Source organism: Prionailurus bengalensis, unplaced genomic scaffold (genome assembly GCF_016509475.1).
Source record: "Prionailurus bengalensis isolate Pbe53 unplaced genomic scaffold, Fcat_Pben_1.1_paternal_pri Un_scaffold_66, whole genome shotgun sequence".
Taxonomy (NCBI): Eukaryota; Metazoa; Chordata; class Mammalia; order Carnivora; family Felidae; genus Prionailurus; species Prionailurus bengalensis.
In genome coordinates, this window is record NW_025091166.1 from 241,135 (window position 1) to 267,061 (window position 25,927).

The following is a 25,927-nucleotide window of genomic DNA, read 5'->3' on the forward strand; positions in this document are numbered from 1 at the left end:
ATCCTGGCTTCCAGGCCTGATGCTGCTTCCTCTCATGTGTGGGCAGGATGGTTTCCTCTTGCATTGCTGTCTCCCCTGCACGTCCTAGTGCCTTTCCAGACTGGTTCCTGTCTCAGGGGTCCCTGAAAGTGCCTTCTACCAAAGCAGAGAACACTCAACCTCACCAGGCACACATACGCTCGTGGCTAGGAGAGGCCCAGCACACTCGAGTGAGAACATCAACCGGCAGTAATCCTGATGCACGCCAGAGGTCCTCTTGACTATTTTCCATCTTCCACTTTCTGCCTGGACACTCTAGGGCCTGTCGTGTGACCCGAGAGTCCTCTTCCCCGTGGGAGGGTTGGGCCCGTCCTCCCCACCCTGATGCCTCCGGGGTAGGACCGGGCAGAGCAGGCCTTCTCCAGAAACAGGTGGACTGGGGAGGTGGTCCCGTCTATGTCCAAAGCTCTGGAACCTGTGCATGTGACTTTATTTGGAAAAGCAGTCTTTGTAAGTGCAGCTACGTGGAGGACCTGGAGACCATCCTGGACTCCCTGGGGAGGGGGCTGGGCAGTACACGGATGAATGTTCTTAAAAGAGGAGTCAGGTAAGATACACCGAGAAGGGACAGGGCACGGGGGCCAGCAAGCACCGAAGCCGGGCAGGATGGAGCCTCCCTGCTCCCGCTGAAATCTGCCCAGGCACCGGGTGGTGTGGACACAGCGCTGGCCTCAAGTCAGGACTGGGAAAGGTGCCGCAGGAAGACAAGGAGGAGAATCAGCAGAATCCACGCCACTTCTTCCCACCGAGGACTCAAGCGACAGGGGGGTAGGAGAAAGCAGAACATCAGAGATGTTGAGAAACACCATCAAGTGAAGCCACATCATCAGGAAGGAGGCAACAACCCCTCTTGGGCATGTGCCTGCTGCCCCTCTGCAGGGGCCATGGGGACAGACCCCTCCCGGTACCGCGGAGCACCCACCTGGGAGGTGGCAGGACTCGGCCAGCAAAAGGCGAGGAGGAAAGTGTGAAGTCACAATTACATTCAGAACACTCGACGTGACACACAAGAAAGGACCTTAAGGGTAGCAGTGAGGAGGGTAGAGTGGCCTCAAGGAGGAGCGTGTAGCGGTAGGAGAGTCAAGGGTATTCGGTGGGACCTGGCGGGTCTGTGGAAACGCCTGCAAGCCCCGGAACATTCAGTATGGGGAGAGCACAGCCAAGGATGGCTAACGCGTGTTCTCAGAGAGGCCACACCCCTCGGACATCTGCTCGGTGCTTGGTCTGTTTCTCAACTGACATTTCTTTTTTAAGCATAATTGGATTCACCAAATCAAGTTTTAATAAACCATGTGCAACCTAATGTACCCATGGGGAATTGGTCTGTTTCCAGGAACTCTCAGATGCCGAAGGCTTGCCCAGCTTTGGTGGGGAAAAAACAGAATCTTAGATGTAAAACGCAGGGAAGCACTTTGTTGTTCCAAACCTCACACTTAACACTAAGGACTAGGAAGTGCAGAAACTAAAGATCAGCCAGCAAAGGTTCTGAACAGGAAGACACAGAATGACCTAACTATGCCCTGACAGAAAGGAGAAGGGAAGTCTTACTCCACAGAAAGAAACTATGTATCCTTCACAGTAGTAAGCGATCGGCCCTGGCGGGAGAGACAGTACAGGAAGAGGAAATCCCAGCGATTGTCAGTTGTGCCCTCCACACAAGGTCCACGGGTCAGGGCGTCCATCCCTTGACCCAATGGCCATAAGCTCTCTGTGGCGGGGAGGGAAGGAACCATCCCAGAGTCGCCTGAGCTATGAGGGATCTTGTGCCAGAGCCTCCTGAGGTGGCCTCGTGAGGGCTGCATCAGAATCTGTGTCTTCTCCTGTCTCTGCCCCTCCCATGCTCATGCTCTGTCTCTCTGTCTCTCAATAATAAATAAACATAAAAAACTTAAGCAAAATCTACAAATGGAGAATGAGGTCCACTCTTGAAACTTGTTCAAAAAAGAAATGTAAAAAGTGATTTCCGTAAGAACAGTAAGACCTTTATTAGAGTTGCACTACATTATTTCCAGGGTCTCGCGCCTTCCTCCTGGGTGCACACCCAGCACCCTGCCCCGCGGTGGGAGCCCAGTGCTACCTGATTGGTCTTCTGAGTGTTGTGGTGCCAGGGAGTTCAGGGTGGGTGTGGGGCAGGGGTGGGGGGAGGACGTGCCCGGGTCCCCCCCACCCAGGCTTGCCATGGCCTCAGCTCCCAGGTTCTGCAGGTCACTCCAGGCAAGCTGCCCAGGCCCCCAGGACTAGGCTCTGATAGAGACCACGCACTGAGGACACCCACGATGCCTAGCTGTAGTAGGTGTAAGAGCACACTAATATTCAAGCAGATAAGCAGAAGTTAGGAGTCATCTTAGACCATTGAAGCCTGAGAGGGCCACAGCCTTGTTACATAGGAAGTCGGCCATTCTCCACCATTGTTCACATTCCAGTCAAAGAGCCTCCCGTGGCGCCGTCGCCGAGGGGCTGGGGCAGGTCAGCATGTCACGGACCAACGATCAGCTGCATCTTCTTTGGCTGCATAGAGGACAGAGAGGAAGTGACCCAGAAGTCTGCAGGGAGAGTCTCTGCTGACCCAGCAGCTAAGTCACAAATGTCCTTTGGTCTACATTGTTTTCTCCTAGAAGGTGCCTTCCTAAAGTTTTGTCATCATCCAGAAATCCAGACTGATTGGAAATTAAAAAACAAAAGTGTATACTAAAGTTACCAGCCCTTTAAAATGACTTCGCTCTGCAATTGTGTTTACAGGTATTTACCCCCATTCCTGACAGCCATCGGGCCCCCTGCCCAGAAGGCAGCCCCAGGGGGTAATGGGAGACAGGGCCACACTTGTGCCAGGACCCTGACTGGGCGCAAGTCAGCAGAGTCCTGGGCTGCCTGGGCCTGCTCCACTGTCTATGTGAAATCACCTTCTTGCCATAGAAGATACTACCTTTTCGTTTTCCAAATAGTCTTTAAGCTGCAGACAGTGCCACACGCTGGGACAGTCCCACAGCACCCTTGCCCTTGCCCTGTTCTCCTCACAAGCATGTGTTCGTTCTTATGGCAATGACGACAGTCTTAAGTGGTGGTGTGGGAGGAAATCAGTCCTGGTTTTGTAGGAGAATGCAACGTTTTGTGTCTTTTCAAATAAATAACTGAAACATTCCCCCAGAGCACAGGGCCCTGGATTGCAGTGAGATATCCAGCTACCCCCAAAACACAACTTACAGGCTCTATTCCCAGGCTGCAGCCAGCGTGTTATGATGTCCAAAATATTTCTGAAAACTATCAGTGTCAAATAGCAAAAATGAAAGAAACCAAACTCCTCACCTCTGTGAAACTACTGGTTCCTCAATAGCTAATTGGTTTGTTTATTTATTTTTTATTGGTTTTCTTTCATTTTTGAAAGAGACAGAAACAGCAAGAGTGGAGCAGGGGCAGAGAGTTCGGGGGAGAGAGAATCCTAAGCAAACTACCCACTGTCACCTCTGCGCCCAATGCAAGGCTCACATTCACCAAGTGTGAGAACATGACCTGTGCCGAAACCAAGACTCACATGCTTCACTGACTGAGCCACCCAGTCGCCCCTGTTTTTAGAGTTTGAGAGAGAGAGAGAGAGAGAGAGAGAGAGAGAGAGAGAGAACGAGTGTGTATGAGGAGAAAGGGGCAGAGAGAAAGGAGGAAGAGGACCCAAAGCAGGCTCCACGCAGAAAGCAGCCAACCCACACTTTTTGTTACCTCTGAACTTACAAAAATACCCATTTCGGGGAGCAGTGGGGTGGGACAACCAGAAGGCACTACCACGAATCTTACTGTTTTCATTACACAAAGTATAAGGATGTGAAAGAAAACACATCAGCAACATCTAAGGGACAGAATTTTCCAGCATGGTTGCAGGAGCAAAAGGTCTACTTTCAGTATCAAATTGCATACAGCAAGGTGGCAACTATCCAAGTTATTGTAAAACACTTTTATATACTTCAAACATAGGGACATTCAAATCAGACCACTGTTGAACAGTCCCTACAAATTTCCATTCCCAGAGAACCAAAAGCCAGAGGGTTCCTACGAATTGTGAGCAGTAACAGAAATAACAACATTTCACCTGAAGTACAACTCAGTGTGCCAGTCATGATCATTATTATGAGTTCTGAGATGGAGACTACATTGAGGCAGATGGAAAGAAACCAACGGACAAGTCCGGGGGCTGAAGCGGAACGGCCTCTGCGGGAAGGGGCTCTGTGGGCCCAGTGTGGACGTGAGGCACCCTACTCCAGACCTCGCAGGCTCTCAGGCACAGAAGAGTGGCCACACGCCTTGCCTGCTGTCCGGTGTATCACAGAGCCCACTGACTTCTGCCCAGGCTCAAGGCCCCGTCCCGTCGTCCCACCATCTCCAATGTACCCCCGTGGCCCACCTCCTGCTCCACCCCGCTAGCCTGCAAACCACCTCTTCTGTTGAAAAGTACCTACTTTTTTAATCAGTTGTGGGATCACTGGGATATGGTTTCAACCTGCCTCCTTCACCCACTTAACTCTGCTCTGGGACACAGTCAACCCACGTGCGACATGCTCTGCAGTGGAAAGTCCCAGAGAGTTATGCCTGCACCACTCCTCTGTGCCCCCATCCCGGGCATCACAGCGCCTCAGCTGCTTGGTAGCACGCGAAACCCACTGCTGTTACTCGTTGTCAGAATCAAGACCAGTTGAAAGTAAGATGTAGTGATCAGACTGCAAAGGTCAGAGTCTATCGAAGAGAAACTCAAACACTACAGGGGAAGGAAACACAGGGGCAGCCTAGTGAGGATGCCAGAGAGATCACCAGCATGAATGACAGGTTCTGAATGCTGGTGACCAGGTCCTCACAGGGGCTGCAGTTACACATAATGTGATGGAGCTTCTGTGTTGAAAGTATCTCGTGGATATTTAGAAGGAGACACTCCTGAAAGCCATGTGACGGAAGTGCTCCCACTGTTCCCAGGTACAGGTGAGAAAACGGAGGCACAGGAATGCTAATATGGACTTTCCCCAGACCTCCAAACCCATCTGTGCAGGAGCCAGGCTCACACGAAAGTGCTCTGGGGCCACAACCGCACGTGAGCCACAACATATCCTCCCTGCACAACTTCTCAAGGTGCACTGGGAATCCATGTGAGTCCCTTCAAGATTTCATACGTGCTCTACGTCCTCCAGGACCCACAGTTTAAGAAGAGACTCAGGTTCAGTGTGGAGGACATAATACTGCTTTGCAGCCATAGAGTACATTGAGCAAACAAACAGCTACTGCTTTAAAAACAGGTACAGCTGAAAAGTGCTCAGCAAGGTGACAAGCAACACAATGCTTATTTTTTAAAGTTTTTGGTGTTTTTCAGCTTGTCCGCCCAATTTGTGGAGTCCCAGGGCACGCTGGGAAGGGTTTTCAACCTCCAATTCAGCGGCTGTGGGGAAGCAGAGTGATGAAATGGGAGGTGGGGGATGTCCACAGCCACGTGAGGTCTCCCGACGGGTGAGGGGTCTGCAGGCAGAGAGACCACGGATCTAGAGGAATGATCCCAGTAAGACCTCCCACACACTGGAAACATGCAAGGACACCAACCTGGTCATACAGGCTCATCGCTAGCATGGCTGGGGTGGACTTTTGTTTTCTGGCGAGCAACCAGCGGATGGATTTTGTGATGCCCTTCTTCTTGGGGGCGTTATTCAGTGAGTCCTGGCTATTGCTACTGTTGCAGAGGTTGCTCAAGGGGCCACCCCGAGAGCCTGGGGATCTGGGGGACGCACAGGAGAGCATCTTCCACGCGTGCTCGTCACACGACACACCGCCCCACGTGATTAGAAGCACAATCCCCCAGCTTCTAGGGAGGGCTGCGCCCTGGGAGCTGACACTCTCTCCCTCCCAAGTATATCTGGAGTCCAAGCACCTTGGGTTGAGAACGCTCGGCACCCCTCCCTGGCCGTGACCCGGAAGCACGGAGGACATGCACACCTGAGCCACCCCAGGACGTGGTGCGAGGAACAGAGAGGCTGCTGGAGCTGCCTGGTGGGGGTGGGGGGAAGAGAGCATGGCTCCTGACAGCCCCACAGGGCACAGTGCGACCCAGGGGAGGATCCCTAGGGAACATGTCACCCAGGATCCACCGGGAGGAAAAGGGAGGTCTCAGGATGGCTGGTGTGTACGATCTGAGCAAACGAGGCTGCCCTACAGCCACCAGCATCACAAGACTGTGGTCTTTCCCACCTGCCTTTTGCTCTGCTGGCCACACCCAGGGCACCCAGGCAGGTATCCCAAGAACGCCATGCACGTAAACTCGGTTCATTGGCCTCTCTTTGGAATGGCTGTTCCGACCCTTTCTCCCCCATGTAGAGATCAAAGGTTTCTCAGAGCTGAAAACCAGCGCACAGGCATGTCTCCTACGATGCCTGTGCCCCTTACTTTGTGGCGTCCCTGATGTCCTCGTGGCTGGCCTTGTGCAGTGCCCTTTGCTGCAGCCTGTCCAAGCTCAGGGACCTCTGGGAAGAAGGAGCTGACGGTACACATCGTGTCCTTGCCACGCTATCTTGTGACTCTTCCTCCAAAGGCAGCAACTGTGGGGTGGAGAGGAGAGTGACATGAGTTCACTGTGCACCCAGACAGAGGAGCACACAGCCCTGAAATCACAGCCAGCAACTCATTTTAAAAAGCTATGAGCTGTGTTTTGTGCAGCGTCCGAAACGACTTCCTAGGATCGGCCTAACGCCAGGCGAAAGGGTGGATTTGCGTCCGGGCAGTGGGCCCACTGAGACCCCCAGCCCATCTGCACCGAGGGGTGTACCCTCCCAGGACCACGCACCACCAGGAGCCCGGCCACAGAAGGTAGAGGCGGAGACCCAAACCATGTCACCATACACCACGGCCAGCTGAGAAGGAAGGTGTTTGTTTCCTGACGCCATTCAGGGCAAACCCTGGTGAGCACGGAGCCCTCCCATGCACGATTGTCCAAAGCTCTTTGTTTGGGGGAAGTGGAGCGAGCTTGTGGCCTAATCCACTGTCACCTCTGGTGGCGATGCAAGGCTGGAATCTACGGGGACGTGTGTAAAGTGACAAGGCACCCAACCCCCTGACCCCACACTCGGGTCTGACTTCTGCTTCTCGGGGACATTTCGGTTGATGTTACAAACTGATGGACTCATCTGCAGCTTACAGACAGTCTGCTCGACACGGTGGAGACACAGCGTCCCTTGGCTGCCGTCACGACAAATGAACCCCTTCAGACTCCATTTTTCCTTGTGTGACAGGCTGTGGGTCTGCGGCTATGTGGCTGTGGGCCCTGGAAAGGACCGTGGGGCCACGGACCCGCCAGCGTTACGACCCTTGACAGGTCCTGGTGGTGAGGCAGGGCCGGATCTCACGAGACACACGTGTAGGACTGGTGAGACAGGCACAGCCAACTGGGTTTGTACCAGGGCCTCCGAAGCTGCATGGGGCTCGGGACACCCATGGCGGTCAGCACCAAGTGGAGCTGAGCTCAGGGAAGACACAAGCTTAACCAACAGCTCCAAAACACCTGCCTCCTCTCCTGATTTCCTGACAATCATCAGACAACAAAAGGCTACCTTAGCAGGCTACAAATTATCCACATAAAACCAAACAGGGTCAGACTGGCTCAACACAAGTAGGTTTCATACCCAGGTGGAAGCAAGGATATGGAGAAAACAAACCCAAAAGGGAACAGGACAGGGAGCCACACTAGCGACCAGGCTATGAGGTGAGCAGAGACGGAGGGTTCCGGGAGCACACCCTCCCCTGTGTCACAGCGCAGTCCACACACAGGCCCCCGCCCAGCACTGGGTCCTGCCAGACTTGTGCCTATGGGCCATTTCAGTCTCAACCAAAACGGGAGGCTCCCGCCAGGCTGGGAAGTGCAACGCCCGTGCTGGCCCTGTCTGCATGGACCTGACGCCCACTGCCCGTACACCTAGACTTCATCCCCCAAAACCTCCAAAGAGCCCTCCAAGTAGCCATCAGTGAGCTGCGGGAGCAGGCCGTCCTGCCTGGGTGTTCATCACACGACCCTCTGTTCCTTGAGAAAGTCTTGCTACCGAAGAAAAGGCAGCACGAGCCAGCAGAATGCAGGGCGTGCTCTGTGCCCCGGCGCCGATGTGAGCTCCTGATCTCTGAGGACCGTGCACCGAGGGGCAGGGTGTGGACACCCCCAGGGCCATGAACCTTTCGCTGTCCTCCCTTACCAGGAGACCAAAGCAGGAAAAAAAGACGGTGATGAATACACCCCGGTCACAAAACAACCAGGGACCGAACTGGCACTTGAACGCAAGAATTCAACTGAACGGACACACCGTCTGTGCAGTGGAGGGGCTCCCCCAGCTGCCGCCCAGCTCTGTATCAGAGGCACGGCCCTGTCAGCGCATGGCTGGGAAGGTCTGGGATGGGGGTCCGGTCCAGGGAGCAAGGCATCCCAGTTATGAGGCGGACTCTCTGGTCGAGGGTTCCGTCCCGAGGCACGGCGCTTCCCCATGAGAATGGGCACACCCACATCATTGTCCTCTGGACACAGGAGGTGGCCTGTCCCAGCAAGGGCACTGTAAATGGGAGAAGGGCGCCCGAGCAAAGGTGGGGTACGTGGCAGAGTGGTGTCGTGGCCAGTGTTTGCCCTGCAAAGTGTCCTCATGCACAGGACCCAGGCTCTCAGGCTCTGGTTGCACATCTGGAAATGGGCTAACCACACAAGCTGTGGCTCGCGGGGATGTCTGTGAGGGCCAGGTCACAGGATCCTAAACCACTGCACACACCAGGTGGCGAACCCTAAGAGCTCTCTGAATGCTGCTGGCTACGGCTGTCAAAAGTGGTGATCTCGAAATCGAAACTCTATGCCTCTGCTTCAGTAATTTCTCTTCCTAGAAACTTCTATGTCTCATGGAACTAAGTACGCAGCGCAGCGAGCAAGACACAAACGAGAGACAACGGTGAGCTCTGGTGGCTGTCGCAGGTACCGTGGAAACCGCAGGCCGCGCTCGAGCTCCCAGTGGCTCCTGTACTTCCCCGCACACGCCAGCCGCTCGTCCTTACCCAGCTGTGGTGCTCACTGTGAAGAGACGGGCACTCTCCCCCACACCACACACAAACACAGCTAGGTTGCACTACGAAACACTTTCGCTTTCTCCGATGCTTCCTTACATCACTAGGCTGACAGAGGCATGCAAAGAAAGGAAGAGAAATCAGATTTACTGCACACTTGGAAGCTACAATTTCCAAGACCAAACGAGGCAAACATATTTTAAAGAGAACAACAGGACGGATATAATCGAGAGAAGATTTAGAAACAACCACGCCTGGAAGCAGCACTTTGTTCCACCACACATCTGAATGTAATAGGTTATTCGACATTTACCAGAGACACTACCAATTATCACTCAGGGATGGAAAACTCCATTACAACATACACGACTTATTAAAACATGGCATCTTGTAGAACAGAGACATCTAACAGGTGCCTATTCGAAACTTTCCTGTAACTGTTCTCCTTGTTGAAAACCAAGTTACACTTTTACAGTATCACCCTAGGGGATGCCGAAGTTCCCGCAACACCTTGGATAACACCAAACAAACCCACTCTGTTAATGCCCTGCTGGACGTGAATGTGAAATCCTGACCTAGAATTTGATTGACAACCTCTCACAAATCACTGTGCTGGTTACAGGAGGGTGTCCTGGGCAGGTACGTGATAAAAACGGGCTCAGGGGCAGGTGACAGCTTCACGTTGTAGGAGTCCTGAGTTTCAGTGTAGAAGGCAGTACTTGTGCTCAGTAAGCCCATGAGATTTGGAGTCCTGAACACGAGTGTCGGCACCGCAAAGCGTGCTGTCTGTATCGAGCTTCCGTTCGTCTATGCTCAGTGCCTTATCTCTTTTGAAGAAACACTTCGTTTACAAATTATTATCTGGATCATACCCGTATCCACCTGTACTATACAGGGATACGTTAACGACAATTTATGACTATTGGGGCAAAACCCCACTCTCTAATGACAAATGAAGATACAGGAGAAACAACACGAGCCAGCCACGAGTGACCACAGACGCTCCAGGGCAAAACAGCAAAATGACAAAACACAAACCACAGAACTTTTACCCTGTGTCTCCTTCCAGCTAGCACTGCGTCTCTGCTCCCAACCAGAGTTCAAGTCCTCCAGAAAGCTGCCCCTACTGTGTCTACACAGACTCTGGAACTCTGGCGAGTGGGCTTTAGCGCAAGGGCTCCTGGACCAGACCACCGTGGTCCTCGGCCTCCACCTTGCCTGGCCCCACCCAGCACGACCAGGCCACCGGTCTCCCTTTCCCTGAGCACCTGGCTCACTGAGACCAAGCTCACCGCTTGGTCTCTGCCAGTTCTGTCTCTCTCTCTCCACTGCCACACTGGGCAGTGCCCAGAGAGCCACCCTTTCACTCTGGGGCTATCCACAGGTGCCCATCTAGGGACTTGTCAATCATCTGTCAAACAGAAATAGATAACTAACACACATATCACCTTTTACTTCCCATTCGCTGCTGGTCTCCCCTCACTACACTGTGCACACATAGGGGTGCAGGCCTCTCCTCTGACTTTTTATCTATTTATTGTTTTCTTTGTTTTATTTCAAGTGGGGGAGGAGCAGAGAGAGGGAGAGAGAGAGAATCCCAAGCAGGCTCCAGGCGCGGTCAGCACAGAGCCCCATGCGGGGCTGCGGGGCTCCGGGTCTCGATCTCACAAACCCAGAGATCGTGACATGAGCAGAAATCAGCAGTCGGACGCTTGACCGACTGAGCCACCCGGCGCCCCTCATCTGGGTTTTTCAGTCATGTTGCACCCTAGCTCTGGGACGATATCTGCACCAAACTTGTTCCATGACTACAGGTGCTCAAAACTTACACAAATATATAAAAATATACGCGGCTGAAGAGACAAAGGACAAAAGTACTTAAACTCCAAAGGTGAATTCTTTGTTGTTCAAGGATGAATACACATGTTCATTTAACCTTCGTTAGCGTTTCAAACCCTTACTACTTTGCATTGTGCTGTGCTTAACACTAGGTCCTATCTGAATCCACATTGCTACTTTACACAAAGAAAGAACAAAAGCTCTCAAAAGTAAATTCTAAGGCAGCAAAAGAAGAATGGGGGAAGGGGAAAAGAGAAAGCAGCCTATCAGTCCTTTAGTTCCAGAAGAGCCTCACAGACAGAGGAAAAGGCAGGAGACATTGGAGCAGGCAGGTGGGTCCCACGAGAGCCCCCAGAGGATGGAGGTCCTTGCCTTGGAAGGCTCATGTCGCAGACGGGCCACACGGCCTTTCCGGTGGCGCCGCAACACCGCGCTGCTGCTGCTGCTGCTGCTGGCATCCGTGGGGCTGTCCGCCAGACGGAACCTGGAAGCTGGGATGCTGCCAACGTGCGTCCGCCTGAAATACGGAGGAAAACAATCAAACAAACACGCACACACACACCAAGGTTGTTATCTAAAGAAAAGTGGACTTTGTCAGCCAGGCCAGAACCCATCCATTGGGAAAATGAGGTCAGAGAAAAAGGTCTCCAAGGAAGGCGTCTTTGCCCCTGGCTCCAGTGCAAGCCCGCTAGCCGGGCCCTGTGGAGACAGGGTCTCCCGGGCCCAGCAGGTGCAACGCATCCCCGCGGCCCAGACGTCCCCGAGGTGGAGCAGCGCCTGCCCCCAGTCAAGCTGTCGTCCTGCGTGTCTGCACCACCTCCTGCCCAACTGACCGGAAAGCACTCCTATACGTCCCTCTGGCCTTCACCTGCCATCGGCCCACGTGTGCCAAGGCCCTTGCTGTGATGCCAGGTGACCCCAGGTTTTCCTCCACCAGCCACTATCGGGCGCCCCAGGGGCAGTCGCAGCAGGATCCTCGGGAACCACACCTCGCAGCTCCCGTACACAGGAGGTGGCAATGCGCCCGGTGTTTCAGAGGCAAAAGCGTCTCTGGCCTCTGTGCAGTTAGACTAACAGACAAATGTCCCCCTTGGCCACAGAAGTCTCCAGAAAAGTTCCATGGAGCCCCGAGCCCCTAGGGTGGAGTCACTTAATTGGGCTGTCAGCTGCTCCCCTCAGCAAAGGCTCTGGGCACGAAGCTCGGGGCAGCAGCTGTGAAAGAGCACCGGCCAGCGCACGTGCCCAGCCTCAGCCACGGGCTCATCTTCCACACTTGAACCCTGCACGGGAGTCCAGTGGCTCCTTGCTCTCTGGAAAAGAAGAGAGGCTGCCTTCCATTTCACCAATCCTTATGGTCTCGGGAGACAGAACACGCCCATCTGATTCACATCAACTAGAGAGGGGGCCCCTGGCGTCACCCCTTGTGGCCTGGAGACAGAGCCACCACGACAGGGCGTCTCCTCTGTGGTGCTTCAAGCTCTTCTCTGCGGCCTTTCAAGAAACGTCATTGACACGTGCTGCCTCAGGGTACTGATTGCTTCTAAGACAGCCAAGTCGGGACTGCCCGCTGGCCACAACCACCTTCCCCTCCTCTGGTCCCCCCATTCCCAGAACAACTGCTCACCTGAGCTCAGGTGGTCTAGCTTCACCGCTGTGCGGCCACGACACATCGCCAATTGGGGAGAGCCACACTCGCCACCCCCATGGGACCTGGCATGGTTCATGGCTCCACCGAGGTTCGCGTGTGTCCCCTGACTCTGACACCCTATCTCAGGCTCCCTGGCTCCCGACCCCACCACCCTGCACCCAGTCCTATCCCAGAGCTCTCTCCCATCTTCCCGGCCTGCCTGTGGAAGTGGGTCTGACACCTTTCTTTTCTTCTGCAACCCAGACCATCATCTTGCTAGAGGAGGACACAAACAAAAGATGTGGCTGTGAGGTCGTGCCAGGAGGGCCCAGCTGTCCAGCCTGCCTGCCACCTTCTCAGTCTCATCCCCATGGCCTCTGGCCGCTCACGGCGACACAGCTCCCAGCAGCCTCTCTTCTGCCACCACACGAGACAGCACTTTGGGAGATGGCTTCAAACAGACCCTGTTCCTCAGCCGGTCTCCTGCCCGGGGTCTTCTGACCACAAGGCCACCTGTGACCGCGGCCAATGCCTCCGCAACCACGGGAGCACTGCGATCCTCTCTATCCTTCTCCTTGGCCAGCTCACCTCAGGCGGGTGACGGGCGTGGACGTCCCTCTTATGGCAACTGCCCCAGGGTGCCACCCTCCAGGGGCCTGCACAGCCCCTTCCCTTGAGAACTCCAACATGCACTCGAGTGGCCTGCACCGCATCCACTGTTTGCTCCCTTGGCCTCCTCACACATACCCGTCTTCAAGCCCTGGAATGGTGACACTCAGCACACTGGTGTCTTGCTGGCGAGGATCTCCGTCAGCCAACCAAGAGGCTGCTCTGTGCCTGGATCTTCCTGGGTGCTTCTCTCTCCGGACACACATTCGCTGTGCCACCAGTAGTTCCGTGGACAGGGAGGGCCGCTTGTGACTCTACCTGCACTGACTTCTCTCTCCGACAAGCAGGCTCAACAAGGACAGCCACAGCACACCCTCGACTCTCCCGAGAGCCCCCGTCGGCAGCCGCACAGACCCCAGTGAGGCCTGAGTGGGCCTGCCTTTGGAGCAGGAGCCTCCTTCCTGCACCTAAGGGGGCCCAGTCAGCTACTCGAGGCACTGTCACACCAGAATGACTCTCACATGGTACCCATTTCCTACAAAGAAGCAAGCAAACCTTTTAATACCTCGCTGACAATTACTGTCTGCAGGACGCAGCTCACAAGCCGGCTGATCCACCCCCTCACAGGCGACTCACCAACGTCCCAACAGATTTACAGCGATTACATGTCATTCTCCAGTCTTTTCAAACATATAAGAAACTGCGAGCACTGCGCTAACCCCACCAATGTCAAGGTGACCTTCACAACCATGGCCACGTGTGCACTCCCATGGTGACCCCACTGGCGTTGCGGAAGGGACCATAGCTTCCAGGGATGCTGGGCCAAACCTGGCATGCTGGACCCCTCCTAGCCCCACACCATCACTGCCACACTCGGTGGAGGGAGGCCGCAAAGAAACCCACCCAAACACGAACAGAACTTGCCCTAACTTCCACTCCTCCTCCCATGGCTGCGAGCTCTGTCATGCCTCCCGGTCTCCTGAGATTCCAAACCTAACCTCTGGAATGAGGTTTGACTTCTCCCTCTTGCCAACTACTAAGCTACTGGCTCCCTGAGCTACATCCAGTCACTCTGCCCATTCGGTCAAAGGATTCCTCTGGAAGATACACAGCAGGTGCCAACATAGGTGTTTGTGAGGTGGTTCATGTTAGGCACGGTGAAGGGCAGTGTCCCCCCCAGCCCCGCCCCATCATCAGTTAGTTGGTACCTGGAAAATGGATCGCGTCAGACTACAACACACTCAGGGTTATTGTGTGTAACTCTGATCCGGTTCGGGTCATACCATAGCACACCCACGGTTCTACTTTGGAACCATGAGCTGGTTCAGGTCATACTGGTGACAGAGGGAAGCCGCCCCCAGCCGCATCTCAAACAGATCTGTGAACCGGGAAGTGTCATACCCATGGTGAAGCGAAGAGCCTCTCATTCTTGCCCACTTTAATACGGCCCTCAGTGCTTCCATGTTTCGTAGAAGGTTTTCCTGCAAAGCAGCAAATGACAACGACACTCACTGCAAGCAAGGTTAACTAGTCTTTGCATCAAGAGTCCGTTCAACACAGAGCACAATCTGGTAGTGGCCAGAGGAAAGTAGAGTAGGGGCGGTGGGCAAAAGAGATGATGGTGACTAGGAGGCATCAGCATCCAGATATCAAATAAGGCCGTCTCGGGGATGAAAAGCACAGTACAGGGAATACGGTCTGTGATACCCTAAGGACTCTGTATGGTGACACACGGTGACCACAGTGATGGTGACGAGCAAAGAGTCACGTGGGCAATTGTTGAAACCGTATGCTGTCTACTTGAAACTGATACAACACTGTAGGTTCATTAGAATTCAAGAACAAATGGAAAACACTACTAGCATCAAGTGTGCTGAAATGCTGACCATCATAACCACGATGGGTAAATTCAGCAGTTACAAACCCCAAGACCATTCTCTCCATGAGTCCTCCAGGAAACACCCAGATCACCAAGTGAACGTCCTAAACCCTACTGAACAGTTAGGTCTCAGGCATAGCAAGGTTACAGAGGAGAAACACCGAGCCACGAGGACTTCTTCCTAATTATGTAGAGAGGAGCAGGACTTTCTGGGCGGTGGGGGAATAGCCCTTCTGTGCAATAGGCACGTGGTCCGTCGTGGACCCTCTGCAGCCCAGCCTCACGTCTGCACACGCAGCACCAGGGAGCAAAACCGACGAGGAGCTTCGGTCACACAACTACCCCCTAGGCAGTGCCGTCCCAGGCCGGAGACACCACCGCATGTGGATAACTGAGCGCCTAAAATGGGGCTGGTGCCGACCACAGGGGATGGCACTGTGAGATGCCCCGTGGGTTGCAAGGACTGAATGTGGAAAAACATTGTAGAGTAGCTCCTTCATGTCTACACTATTTACATGATACAATAACATGTTGCCTGCATCAGGCTGCATGAAAACTAACATCACCCGTCTGTTTGACCATTTCAAATGCAGCCTCGAGAACCCTTGGGATGACACCCGTGTCACCTTTTACCTTCCTGCTGGGCAACGCTGCACTCAAAGAAAGGTTTACATGAACATTTTAGCTTTCGAGCGAACCCCCGAAGGGACTCAGAAATCTGAACCCCATAGGCTGCTCGGCTCCAACTCCGCCACATGCGTGCCATTCAGACTTGCGAGCGTGGGGCCGCTCGAAAGCACAGTGGTGGCTCGCCTTGGAGGAAGTGTGAGCCCCAGAGGTCACCTGCTCCTCTCCAGTCTCAACCGATCACTGAATGATTGAGAGATGGAAATACCTTCTCACGTTGCGTTTCTTATAACTGTTTTTTCAGATTGCCAACTTCTCCTAACAGAGTTTTCTGAGAAAGGTACACACAGTCCTTTAGTGTTGATTCTTTCAAACGTTCCACATGCTAGAGCATGCCGACGTTTCTCTTTACCATAACGCAGCACCACAGACAAGGCATGGAGCAGATGGCCATACCAACGAACCGGGTCACATGACCACAGAGTGAAATGCTGTCTGTGAAACTGCAGTAACAGCCTTTACTCATACTTTGTCCATGTACAATTTCTTCCCGGATCACTGTCTGACTGTAAGTATGACAAGTTCCTAAGTTTACTTGCAGCAGGTACACTGGTTTGTACTAGCTTTTAGGGTCTGTGATGCCTCAGTCACTTGGGAAACCTGACCTAAGTTTCGTACATATACTTCCAATCTCACATACAACTTTCTACCGAAAGGCTGGCCCCAGTGATCAAGGTAGAATCTCACGTGGGGTATAATAACGCACCTCATAATGGGTTTTACCCAAAACAAGTGTGTCGTGTAATTAGCATTGCTCACTGGTGTCTCCAAGTGCCAATCTTAGGGAAGAGTCTGGGCTCATCTGCAGGGACACAGGTGTCAACAGAACTGGTAGTATCAGGTCCGCATCCAACTGTCCCCACCAGAGCTTCTCTCACAGAGATGGTATGATACTGCTTCCCTCCCGTTACACCTCAAGTGTATCCGTTATGATGGTGTGAGAGTCCAGGCTTCGACTCTTTGCAACCCAGATGAAAAGAGGGAAGGCAGGAGATGGAACAGGAGAAACTCTGTTTTCAGCTGGTTAAATGCCTGACAGAACTGCGCACTCCTACCAGTCGTTCTGGACAAAAGAGGTAGAAATTAGCTCCCCAGACAAGAACCAGGCTGAAGGTTCCAGCACAGGGGTGGCAAACGAGGGCCTGCCGACCACATCCAGCCACCGCCGGGTCCTATCAACAAAGGGTTATCGGCACACGGCCCCTCCCCTTAGTTATATACTGCCTATGGCTGTTTCTGTGCCCATCTTTGATTAGCATGAAGCTAGCTTACTCCTTACGTCTCAGTTAGGAAAAGCCTAAAATACTCACTCTCGGGCCCTCCCCAGACCATACTCCTCTTCTAGACAGTGAGACGCACCTTCCCGCACACATACGTCGGGCAGGGACAGGACACTGGGAACTTAACGTAGGCAGTGGGTAACAGCCTGCAGTTTTTCCGCGTGAAAGAATCATTTCTACTTTCTGCAGTGGCTGTTAGCCTCTGCTCCACGCTGCTCCTCAGGATCACAACGTGAGCGTCTCCTCTGTGAGGACGGGGGCACTCAGCCGCTGTCTCTCATGTCCTACCTTATCTTCCGCAGCAGCCATTCTCTCTTTTAGATGACGCTGAAGTCGCTTGTCCGATTCATAAAGGAGCTTGTCAATAGTGCCGGACAGATGTTGATTAGTCTCTTCCTTCAGTTTTTCTCTCTGCCTTACCTGAAAGAGAAGACGCAGGCTTCAAGCCAAAGTGCGAACACCGGCTCAGGCGTGCGAATGACCAGCGGTGTGACCCACACGCACGCCATCCTCGGCTGCCCCTTCCCACGGCACTCTTTGGCGTGCTTGTGCGTCACTGCCAGCACCGACCTAGCGGGGCACAGAAACGCAGGAACCTGCTTCCCAGGGGTCATCACTTAGCAGGTCCCTTTGTTTCTGGGAAACAAAACACGCATGGGCCCTCACGAATGTCCTCATTATTAGCTCTCAGATGGGCTCAGGAGGCAGATGTACATGCAGGAAAGAGCATATTCTTAAGGGGATCAGCTGATCTACACACGGGAGGAGGAATATTCCGGGGCGGAAACAGAAGCTCGGATCTGGCCTCAGGGGGAAAGAAATGAATCCATTGACAAAACCGAAAGATGAAAAAAATTCCCCTTTGGGAAAGATTCAGTGGTGAGAAAGACTTTCACCTGTTTTTCGTGAAATTCACACATCTCCTGAACGTTTTGTAATGGAAACTTGTATTTACCTCAAGTAATTTCTGAACGTAACCGCAAAGTTCACGGGTCTGTGTTTTAAAGAACTCTCATCAATCGTATGGTTTAAAAACTTGTTTCTACCGCATATCCTGAATTAACCCAAAACAGAAGCGGCGAGGACAGGCCGGCAGGATTCAGGGGCTCCTGCCGGGCGCAGGGCCGTGGGGTATGGAGTACACATGTGCCCTGCAGTCGGGGGGCCCAGGGAGGAGGAAGAACCCACAGGACACACCCGCAGGCTAGGCAATGGACAGTCCCTCCAGGCTCGGGCTTCCTCATCTCTAAGCCACACCTGCTGGCACCTCTTTCCTTGGGAGCAGGCAACAGAAAGCACGACCACCACACCTCACACGCAGCAACGGCCATCACTTGGAAAAGTCCCTGTCCACCCCACAAGAAGGGATCAGCACCCAAGTATTTTTCAAGCAAAGCAGCTTAAAAGTGTCCTTGCAATTGTCTCAGTTATAATAGAATCCTTATCTCAACACCTGTCCCTCCAAACTACCATACAGTCCTAAAGGCAATGAAGTGCTTCTCTAAGTAGGTGAGGTCGAATTCTCGGCCCAAGAGGCTAGCGTCTGGTTGTGCTCGCTTGTGTGCATGTGTCATGGCGGGCTGGGGTCGGCCAACCCGAGCCGTCACGCTGGCATCAGAAGCTTCACTCCGCGGAAACTCATGTTTTATTCTCTGACCCTGAGGGCCAAGCACACGAGCTTCTGGTGTAAGTTAAGGGTGAGGGTTTTGAGTTTTCTGGTGAAACCCGATGGCCTTGGATGGACGTCCCAAGTTGGGGAGGCTGCTGCCTGCTCTGTCTCCTGGGTGTTTCATGTTGACGTCTGACCAGCTCCCACAGGGAAAAATCTCAGGGGATTCAAGGGATAGGGGCCTCCCTTTCATCAAGGCTCGATTACGCTATTCCTCTTCTTAGGAACATCAACCCTGACCTGTGCCTTTACATCTCAAATACAAATTCAGGATGTGGAGACCAAGGTCAGGCCCATGACCTGATTTCAGGACCTCGGTGTCATGTCCTAAGGAAGGAGACCCCTCCTCTAGGCTGCCGTACCCCAGGCCAGTACCTCCACTTTGGCCAAGGGACACCCACGAGGTCCCACGTCAACGGTGAGTAGCTGCTAATGAGCTGGTGGGCACGGTGGGCTGTGCAGGTGCCTCCAACCCTAGGCGGCACTACCTACGGGGCCCCAGCGTCCAGAGAACATTGTCCACAGGCTAGGAGTGTTCACTAGCATCCAACTCGCACAAGAGTCCACTGTACCCCTGATGGGATCGAGAAGGGGCCTGGCGTCCACGTGGGGAGAAGTGGGAAACAAGGGACCACTCCCTACCCCCACACCCCCAGCCTGCGCCTCATCCTCAATCACTGCCAGGTGCGCGGCTGCTCCGCCCGGACACGTACCCGCTGCAGTTCTTGGTTCTTTTCCTCCAGCTGGGCCTCCATCTGGCGCAGCCTTTCCTCGATGTTGCCACGCCTCTGCTCGGCCTGTGGGCGACAGCGGGGTCAGAAGAGCGGGCTGCCCCACAACACACGCTGTGCCTACGCACGACATGCTGTGAGCGGCCTTCTGCCTGCTCACAGTCCCTACAGGCCTCATGCGTGCCAGTGGGAAACAGTGGGCTTCCTTGCTGGTGACCGGGGGTAGGCAACGGTCTCATCCCCACCCCGGCTCCCGGATCCTTGGACGGTGCCTCGTCCCCCGGGAGACACCCCTGTCCACTCAGCACGGACAGGAGGAAGCAGCAAGCAGAAAGAGCAAACAGGCGTGCTGCCTTCCTAAGCTGGGAAGTTACTTCCCATAGTTGAGCTTCCTCAGCAGCAGAGTGTCCAAAGACAAAGGGTTCTGCTACGTGGCTGACCAAGACAGGAGAGAGGACAGGAGAGAAAGGAAACGGAGACTTGACATGCAGATCACAAAGGAGGAGAGGCTCTGTTGGAGCCTGGGCCTGTGGGCGCCCAATGCCGCCTGCCCGACTTGATGGCAGCCTTGAGGGTCAGCATCCCATGACGACCCCACCCCCTTCCCACTGGGACCCTCACTGCACTGGAACCGGTGACACAGAAGCACCGACAGGCTCCCTGCTACAGGTTCCCTCAGCCCCGGGTCCGGAAGGACGGACTGGCTGCCCAGTCAAGTGCTCCCTCGTCCTGTGTGCATCACTCCATCCCAGCACCGACTACATCATGTCTGGAAACTACCTCTTCAACTGCTGCCTTCCTCTGTGGGTGGTGAGTGCTGTGAGAACTGGGAGGGCAGGGACTGTGTCTGGCACCTTCCTCAACTCTATTTGTGGAACCTCCGAGTGAATTCCTTAAAGATTTATTTCTTACAGGGGTGTCTGGGTGGCTCAGTCAGTCGGATTCTGACTCTTGGCTTCAGCTCAGGTCATGAACTCAAGGTTTGGGCGTTCGAGCCCTGTGTCAGGCTCTGTACTGATAGCATGGAGCCTACTTGGCATTCTATCTCCTTCTTTCTTCCCCTCCCCTGCTCATGTACGTGCCCATGCTCGCTCTGTCTGTCTCAAATAAATGAACATTTAAGAATTTTTTAAATAAAAACAATTGTGTTTAAAAGAGGATAGCATTTTCTCATTTCTCAGAAAAATTCTATGCTTTTTTGTTTTTTTTTCCTTCGGTAAGCTCTACACCCAACGGGGAGCTCAGACTCATGACCCTGAGATCAAGAGTCCCAAGCTCCACTGACTGAGCCGGCCAGGCACCCCTGTCCTTCTCTTGCCCAAGGCTACTATCTTGAGCTTTGAGTCGCTGACTTAAGTCTGAAAAGCAGTGAGTCTTAGATGCAGCCAACGGCAAACAGCACACGTCAGACAAAACCGGAGGGAACAAAACTGGGGATGATGCCTGCCGTTTGAAAAGCATTCCAATCTCAGACAAAGTAGCACAAAAAACAGATCTCAGCTGGTTCGCGGACTTTGGCACGCCGAAGTTACCGGTGAGAAATGAGATACAAGCACGGACCGCCATGAAAATGACATTCCCACCATGGGACCCAGAAGGAAACGGGGGCCTCACCTTGCAGAGGGTGGCCACCCTCTGGGCCGGCTCGGCTTCCACCTCGGGCAGTGACTTGGCCTTCCTCGGGGTCTGCTGCAGCCTCCGCTCCTCCACCTCCAGGCGCTCTTGCAACTGGCGGTTTTGATCCACAGTCTAGGAAATGAAGGCAAAGCATCAAACTGTAGCAAGTCTTCTCTCCGTTTCCATTTTTAATAAAGTGAAACAAAATCTGAATGCAGAGATCTACTGTTAGTTCTGACCGAAGCCAACAGTTTGGTAGGTGCTTCAGAGTAAACCTTTCCTTTCTGCAAGGAGTCACCCACGGCCTTGGTCCTCCTTTCACTACGCAAAACATGTCTTGCCAAACTCTTTGCTCTTCTTCAGTATCTTCAAAGAAGTCTTTCCAAAGACAAAGTTCCCACACATTAAAGAAAACCCATCTTCTGGAGGAGTTTGCTCGTTCTTCCTGAACAGTTAAGGAGAGAAGGGTTCGGTCCTAACCCTTCGTAAACATATTTATACTGGGGTCCGAGGGCTCGCTACATAGGACATTCTGAGGTGGGCACATCAGCCAGCACAGAGCTTCTGAGAGCATGCCTGATGCCAGTTGAGTTCTTTTTGGAAGTGTACCATTATTCAACAAAAACACTCTCCCTCTTGACCAAAAACGTGGAAAACTTCAACGTGGAAAGGGTAGACACGAGATTTTTTGTTAAAGGACTTTTAGGGAAGCCGAGGTGGCTCAGTCGGTTAAGCGTCCACCTTCGGCTCAGGTCATGATCTCATAGCTCATGGGGTCAACCCCGCCTCGTGCTCTGTGCTGACAGCTCAGAGCCTGGAGCCTGCTTTGGATTCTGTGTCTCCCTCTCTCCCTCTCTGGCCCTCCACTGCTCATGCTCGCTCACTCTCTCTCTCTCACTCTGGCTCCCTTTCTCAAAAATAAATAAGCATTAAAAATATATAAAGTCATTTTAAAAATCACGTACAAGGTGAGGTTTTTGCAAGGTTAACGTTTGTTCCCACAGACTCCTTCCATCTTCTGTGTGCATATAGCTCTGTGTGTATATACAGACCGCGTATCATGCTTTAAAACCCTCCAAAATAAATCACATGCTGTACATATAGTATTTCGTGATCTGCCCTTTACACTCATGCTTTGGAACATCTTACGTGCTCTAAAACAATATTCCTCCATGTCATTTTAATGGCTTCCTAGTATTCCACTTTGATTATCATTTTGTGTCAAGTGACACATTTGACAAACACACCAGGCAAAGCTCACTCTGTTTCCAAGAAGCTGGATGTGGTTTTCCTGTTCAATGCCGGATGACCTGAGACAACCAAGGAAGAGACGTGCTGCTTCCCAAAGCACAGGGTCTCACATCCTCACGCCAGACTGTGCTTCTGCCCCTGCCATTCCCCCCGATCTCAGGTACTAACCAAAATGGCCAGCTGCCTACACATTCCCGGCCACTCCCTGCTCCTTTGGAAACAGTGCTAACAGGCAACAGAGTAACGTGCATGTAAGACAAGACAAAGAAGGAATCAAGGAGGGGAGCCCCATAACATGCTTCCATAAAATTCGAAAGAATTAAACCCTGGACGTTGAAGTAACCCCGCTGGTCAACACAAGATTCTAAGATCCTAAAACCTTGACATTGACACTTGGTCCTTAACTTGACTTGTAATTAATAAAAGTGGAATGAAGTTCAACGAAACCAACGACCTGTCGATGCAGAGAGTCCTTCTTTGCGATCTCGTTTTCAAGTTTATCCTTGAGGTCGTGCAGAGAGGTGGCTTTGTGCTGTGCCCTGAGGCAGCGCTTCTCAAGGGTAGTGATCCTGTCTTGCATGTCTTCCTTCTGGGCCACGGCCTACAGCAGGTATTTCAGAGGGAAAACAGGGAAAGAATTAGCGTACGACACATTAACACCCTCCAGACACAAAAACCGGGCGAAATCTTCATTTTCCAAACAAACAGAAAAGTAGCATCCTCGGGGTACCTGGGTGGCTCAGCCGGTGTCGCTTTGTGAGTTGGCGCCCGCCCCGCGTCAGGCTCTGTGCCGACAGTGTGGAGGCTGCTCAGGATTCTGACCAGTTACCCAGGCTTATTTTTTCCCATGTGTTCAAAGACAAACGGATAATATAGTCTACCGGAAGTCACAACCTCGGTTGCCTCCGGACACTGTTGAGCTTTCCACAGAACAGCGACTTGCCTCTGGAGGCACACACCATGAGACAACCATCCTTTTTCCGGGGAAAAGGCGGATGAAATCTCATCCAATTACCACAAAGTTGAAGCAGCAGTGTTAACAAATGGAAGCCAAACTCCACCTTTCATATAACTGGAGGTCATCTTCTATAGCCTAACCCTGTAACAACATTGTATCCCATGGTATCTGACACTGCCAATGGAACCAGAACGTCCTGCCCTGCTTTTCTTGTCCAACACGGGAAAGATTCCTCTTCCAGCCCTCCGTGTTTACTAAGCAATTTATGTCAGCAGGCTCAAGAGTGAAAGTGATGAGTCTTAAGAAATGATTTCCTAAATTCTCTGCATATTGAACTCTGCTGTGGGGCCTCCCCCCACCTTTGCCAAACAACAACTCTACTGAACGGGTTCTATAATTTCTGCAAATACTTTTGTTTTAAATTCTGACACGACCTCACCCACACTAAGGTACTAAACAGACTGCTCGTGTACATACACACTCGAGAGTCTGACAGGTTCTTCTTGAGGTGGCATTTCCAGGCTGGGGGTGGGGTGTGCAGGGACTGTCCGCAAAGGGCAGCTCACAGTGACAGGAGGAGGCACAGAGAAACCATCCTTCCATTACTAGTTTCTGTGACAATGATCAGATTCCCATCGATGACCACACGTGCAGAAGTGGCCACACTCCTCCATGACCTTACACCAGAACCAGCGGGCTGCCCCTCGCTCACTCTGACCGCCACGACCAGGGGCACGGAAGCTCTGGGAGGAGGGCAGGGCGGCAGAGGTGGTCGTGACGGCCCCTGGCAGAGCCGCCCTCGCACGGTCGTGCCCCCGGAAGCGACGTGGCAGCACCACGCTGGTTCCTACGTGCCGAGTGTATTTCCAAAATGGACCGAGAGCATGGCATGGGCCAAGCTCAGGTGGCCCACACTCCACACCCGAGGCCACTCCGCCGCCTGCCTGCCAGGCCTCTGCAGGGGAGAGCCCAGGGAGGACAGATTCCACCACACAGACGGGGAGGCAGCCCGCCCAGGCCCCGGAGTCACGTCCCGTTCTGCTGCTACTTCTACCAAACTCCAAACGTTCAAAACCCGTGGGAGACGATGGACACACGGGGCAAGGCTGAACCAAACACCCCACGTTTGGATCGACGATGGCGTGGCCATTTCAACTGACACTCACTTCATGGACATCTCTTTGTAATATGGTGTTCCTTGCTTCAGAAAGGATGAGGTCTTTCCTCGAGATGTCAAGGTCCTCTTCCAACTTGGCCACGAGAGCGCACAGGGTAGCCAGGAGCTCTTTCATCTGGCTCTGCACCTTTGAAAGCCAGAAAGAGATGCAACATGTGAGGGCCCCCACTGCTAGTCTTCATATGTTGTTTTAAAAACAATGGATAGGGGCGCCTGGGTGGCGCAGTCGGTTAAGCGTCCGACCTCAGCCAGGTCATGATCTCGCGGACCGTGAGTTCAAGCCCCGCGTCAGGCTCTGGGCTGATGGCTCAGAGCCTGGAGCCTGTTTCCGATTCTGTGTCTCCCTCTCTCTGACCCTCCCCCGTTCATGCTCTGTCTCTCTCTGTCCCAAAAATAAATAAACGTTGAAAAAAAAAATTAAAAAAAGAAAAAACAATGGATAAAAAGGACACCCCCTCCAATCAAATCCTGGGATGATGTCTGCAGCTGAACTCTGGGTATGGCCCCTAATTCTTCTACGAAACGACACCCCTCCAGTGCCACACGTAACTGCTCTCTCACCTGGAAACAAAGGGATTGAGTTTGTACGCAGAGGTGTTTCATTAGTCCTTACTATACAGTTACCCTAAGATCCCCTGTGCCTCAAATAACATGATAGAATGGTGGTAAGGTTTTTCACGGATGCTCGTGTTGACAAACTTGCTTCTTAACCACTTTCAGTTTTACATTGGAGACAAATATTCCCTGAATTAAATTACATTATGCAATTTGTACTAGCCAATCGAAACAGACAACATTTCCAGCAACCACAGCTTTTTCACCAAACAGACCCGTCTTCTTACAAGAATTCAAGGAGCTTAAAAGGAAACTCCAGTCACACAAACACGCAATGTATGCCTGATAACACACAGCATGTGCACAAGTCGAGAACTGCCGTGGTTAGGCACATCGTTTCATCCTCCGTTTTGTCCTTCTCCAATATGGAGTTCAGGACCTTGAGTACCTCCGCCTCAATGGACTCGCCGGCTTGAGTCTTCGCCTGTCGCCTCACCACTGTTTTCCGAAGAGATCTCTCGTGCCTGGAGACGAGGAACTCCAAATGTTCCAGCATTGGCTGGCGGGAGAGGCAAAAGGAAAACCGTGTTTCAAGAACACCTTCAATTCCGGGCCTCAAGTTCACCAAATGCAAAACCAAGTATGAAGCCCTTCAATTCAGTTCCCAGGTAGGGAGCCGTCCCCTCGAATGTGTTAAAATGGCCTTACTTCTCCTCAGAGATCAAACGAGGTCTGAGAACAATGGGTCCCAGCCAACTCCACGGGGACATGTGGACAAGGGGAGTGAATGGTGTCCTGTGTTTAAAGACACTGGCAGTGCACCTACTGACCCTGGTGTTGTTTCTCTCCGCCTTCAGGTTGGCGATCTCCTCCTCTCTCTGCATGAGCTGCTCCCTGCAGGTGTGGAGCTCTGCAGCGAGAGCTGCACACTCCTGGGGTCGGAGAGGGGACAAAAGTGGAGAGA

The 25,927-nt window shown here is 52.9% G+C and overlaps 1 protein-coding gene across 1 annotated transcript; it reads right to left on the bottom strand.

The window, feature by feature from the left end:
- Window positions 1–1,999: 1,999 nt before the first annotated feature.
- On the bottom strand, window positions 2,000–25,927 carry LOC122478454 (liprin-alpha-4-like). The gene is made up of 11 exons (XM_043572055.1): window positions 25,794–25,927; window positions 25,412–25,522; window positions 24,398–24,535; window positions 22,728–22,874; window positions 21,020–21,154; window positions 19,388–19,471; window positions 17,294–17,425; window positions 14,561–14,640; window positions 11,296–11,440; window positions 6,445–6,596; window positions 2,000–2,547 (listed from the first exon to the last, which is right to left on the bottom strand). The coding sequence occupies exons 1-11, from the start codon at window positions 25,845–25,847 to the stop codon at window positions 2,529–2,531; spliced, it is 1,197 nt and encodes a 398-aa protein (XP_043427990.1). The 5' UTR covers window positions 25,848–25,927; the 3' UTR covers window positions 2,000–2,528.

Coding starts and splice junctions, on each gene's coding strand:
- LOC122478454 (XM_043572055.1), bottom strand. CDS start 25,847: ATGCAGAGAGAGGAGGAGATCGCCAACCTGAAGGCGGAGAGAAACAAC. Junction 19,472..21,019: donor GGGTGGCCACCCTCTGCAAG/GTGAGGCCCCCG, acceptor TGTCGCCCACAG/GCCGAGCAGAGGCGTGGCAA. Junction 17,426..19,387: donor AGAACCAAGAACTGCAGCGG/GTACGTGTCCGG, acceptor CTTCTCTTTCAG/GTAAGGCAGAGAGAAAAACT.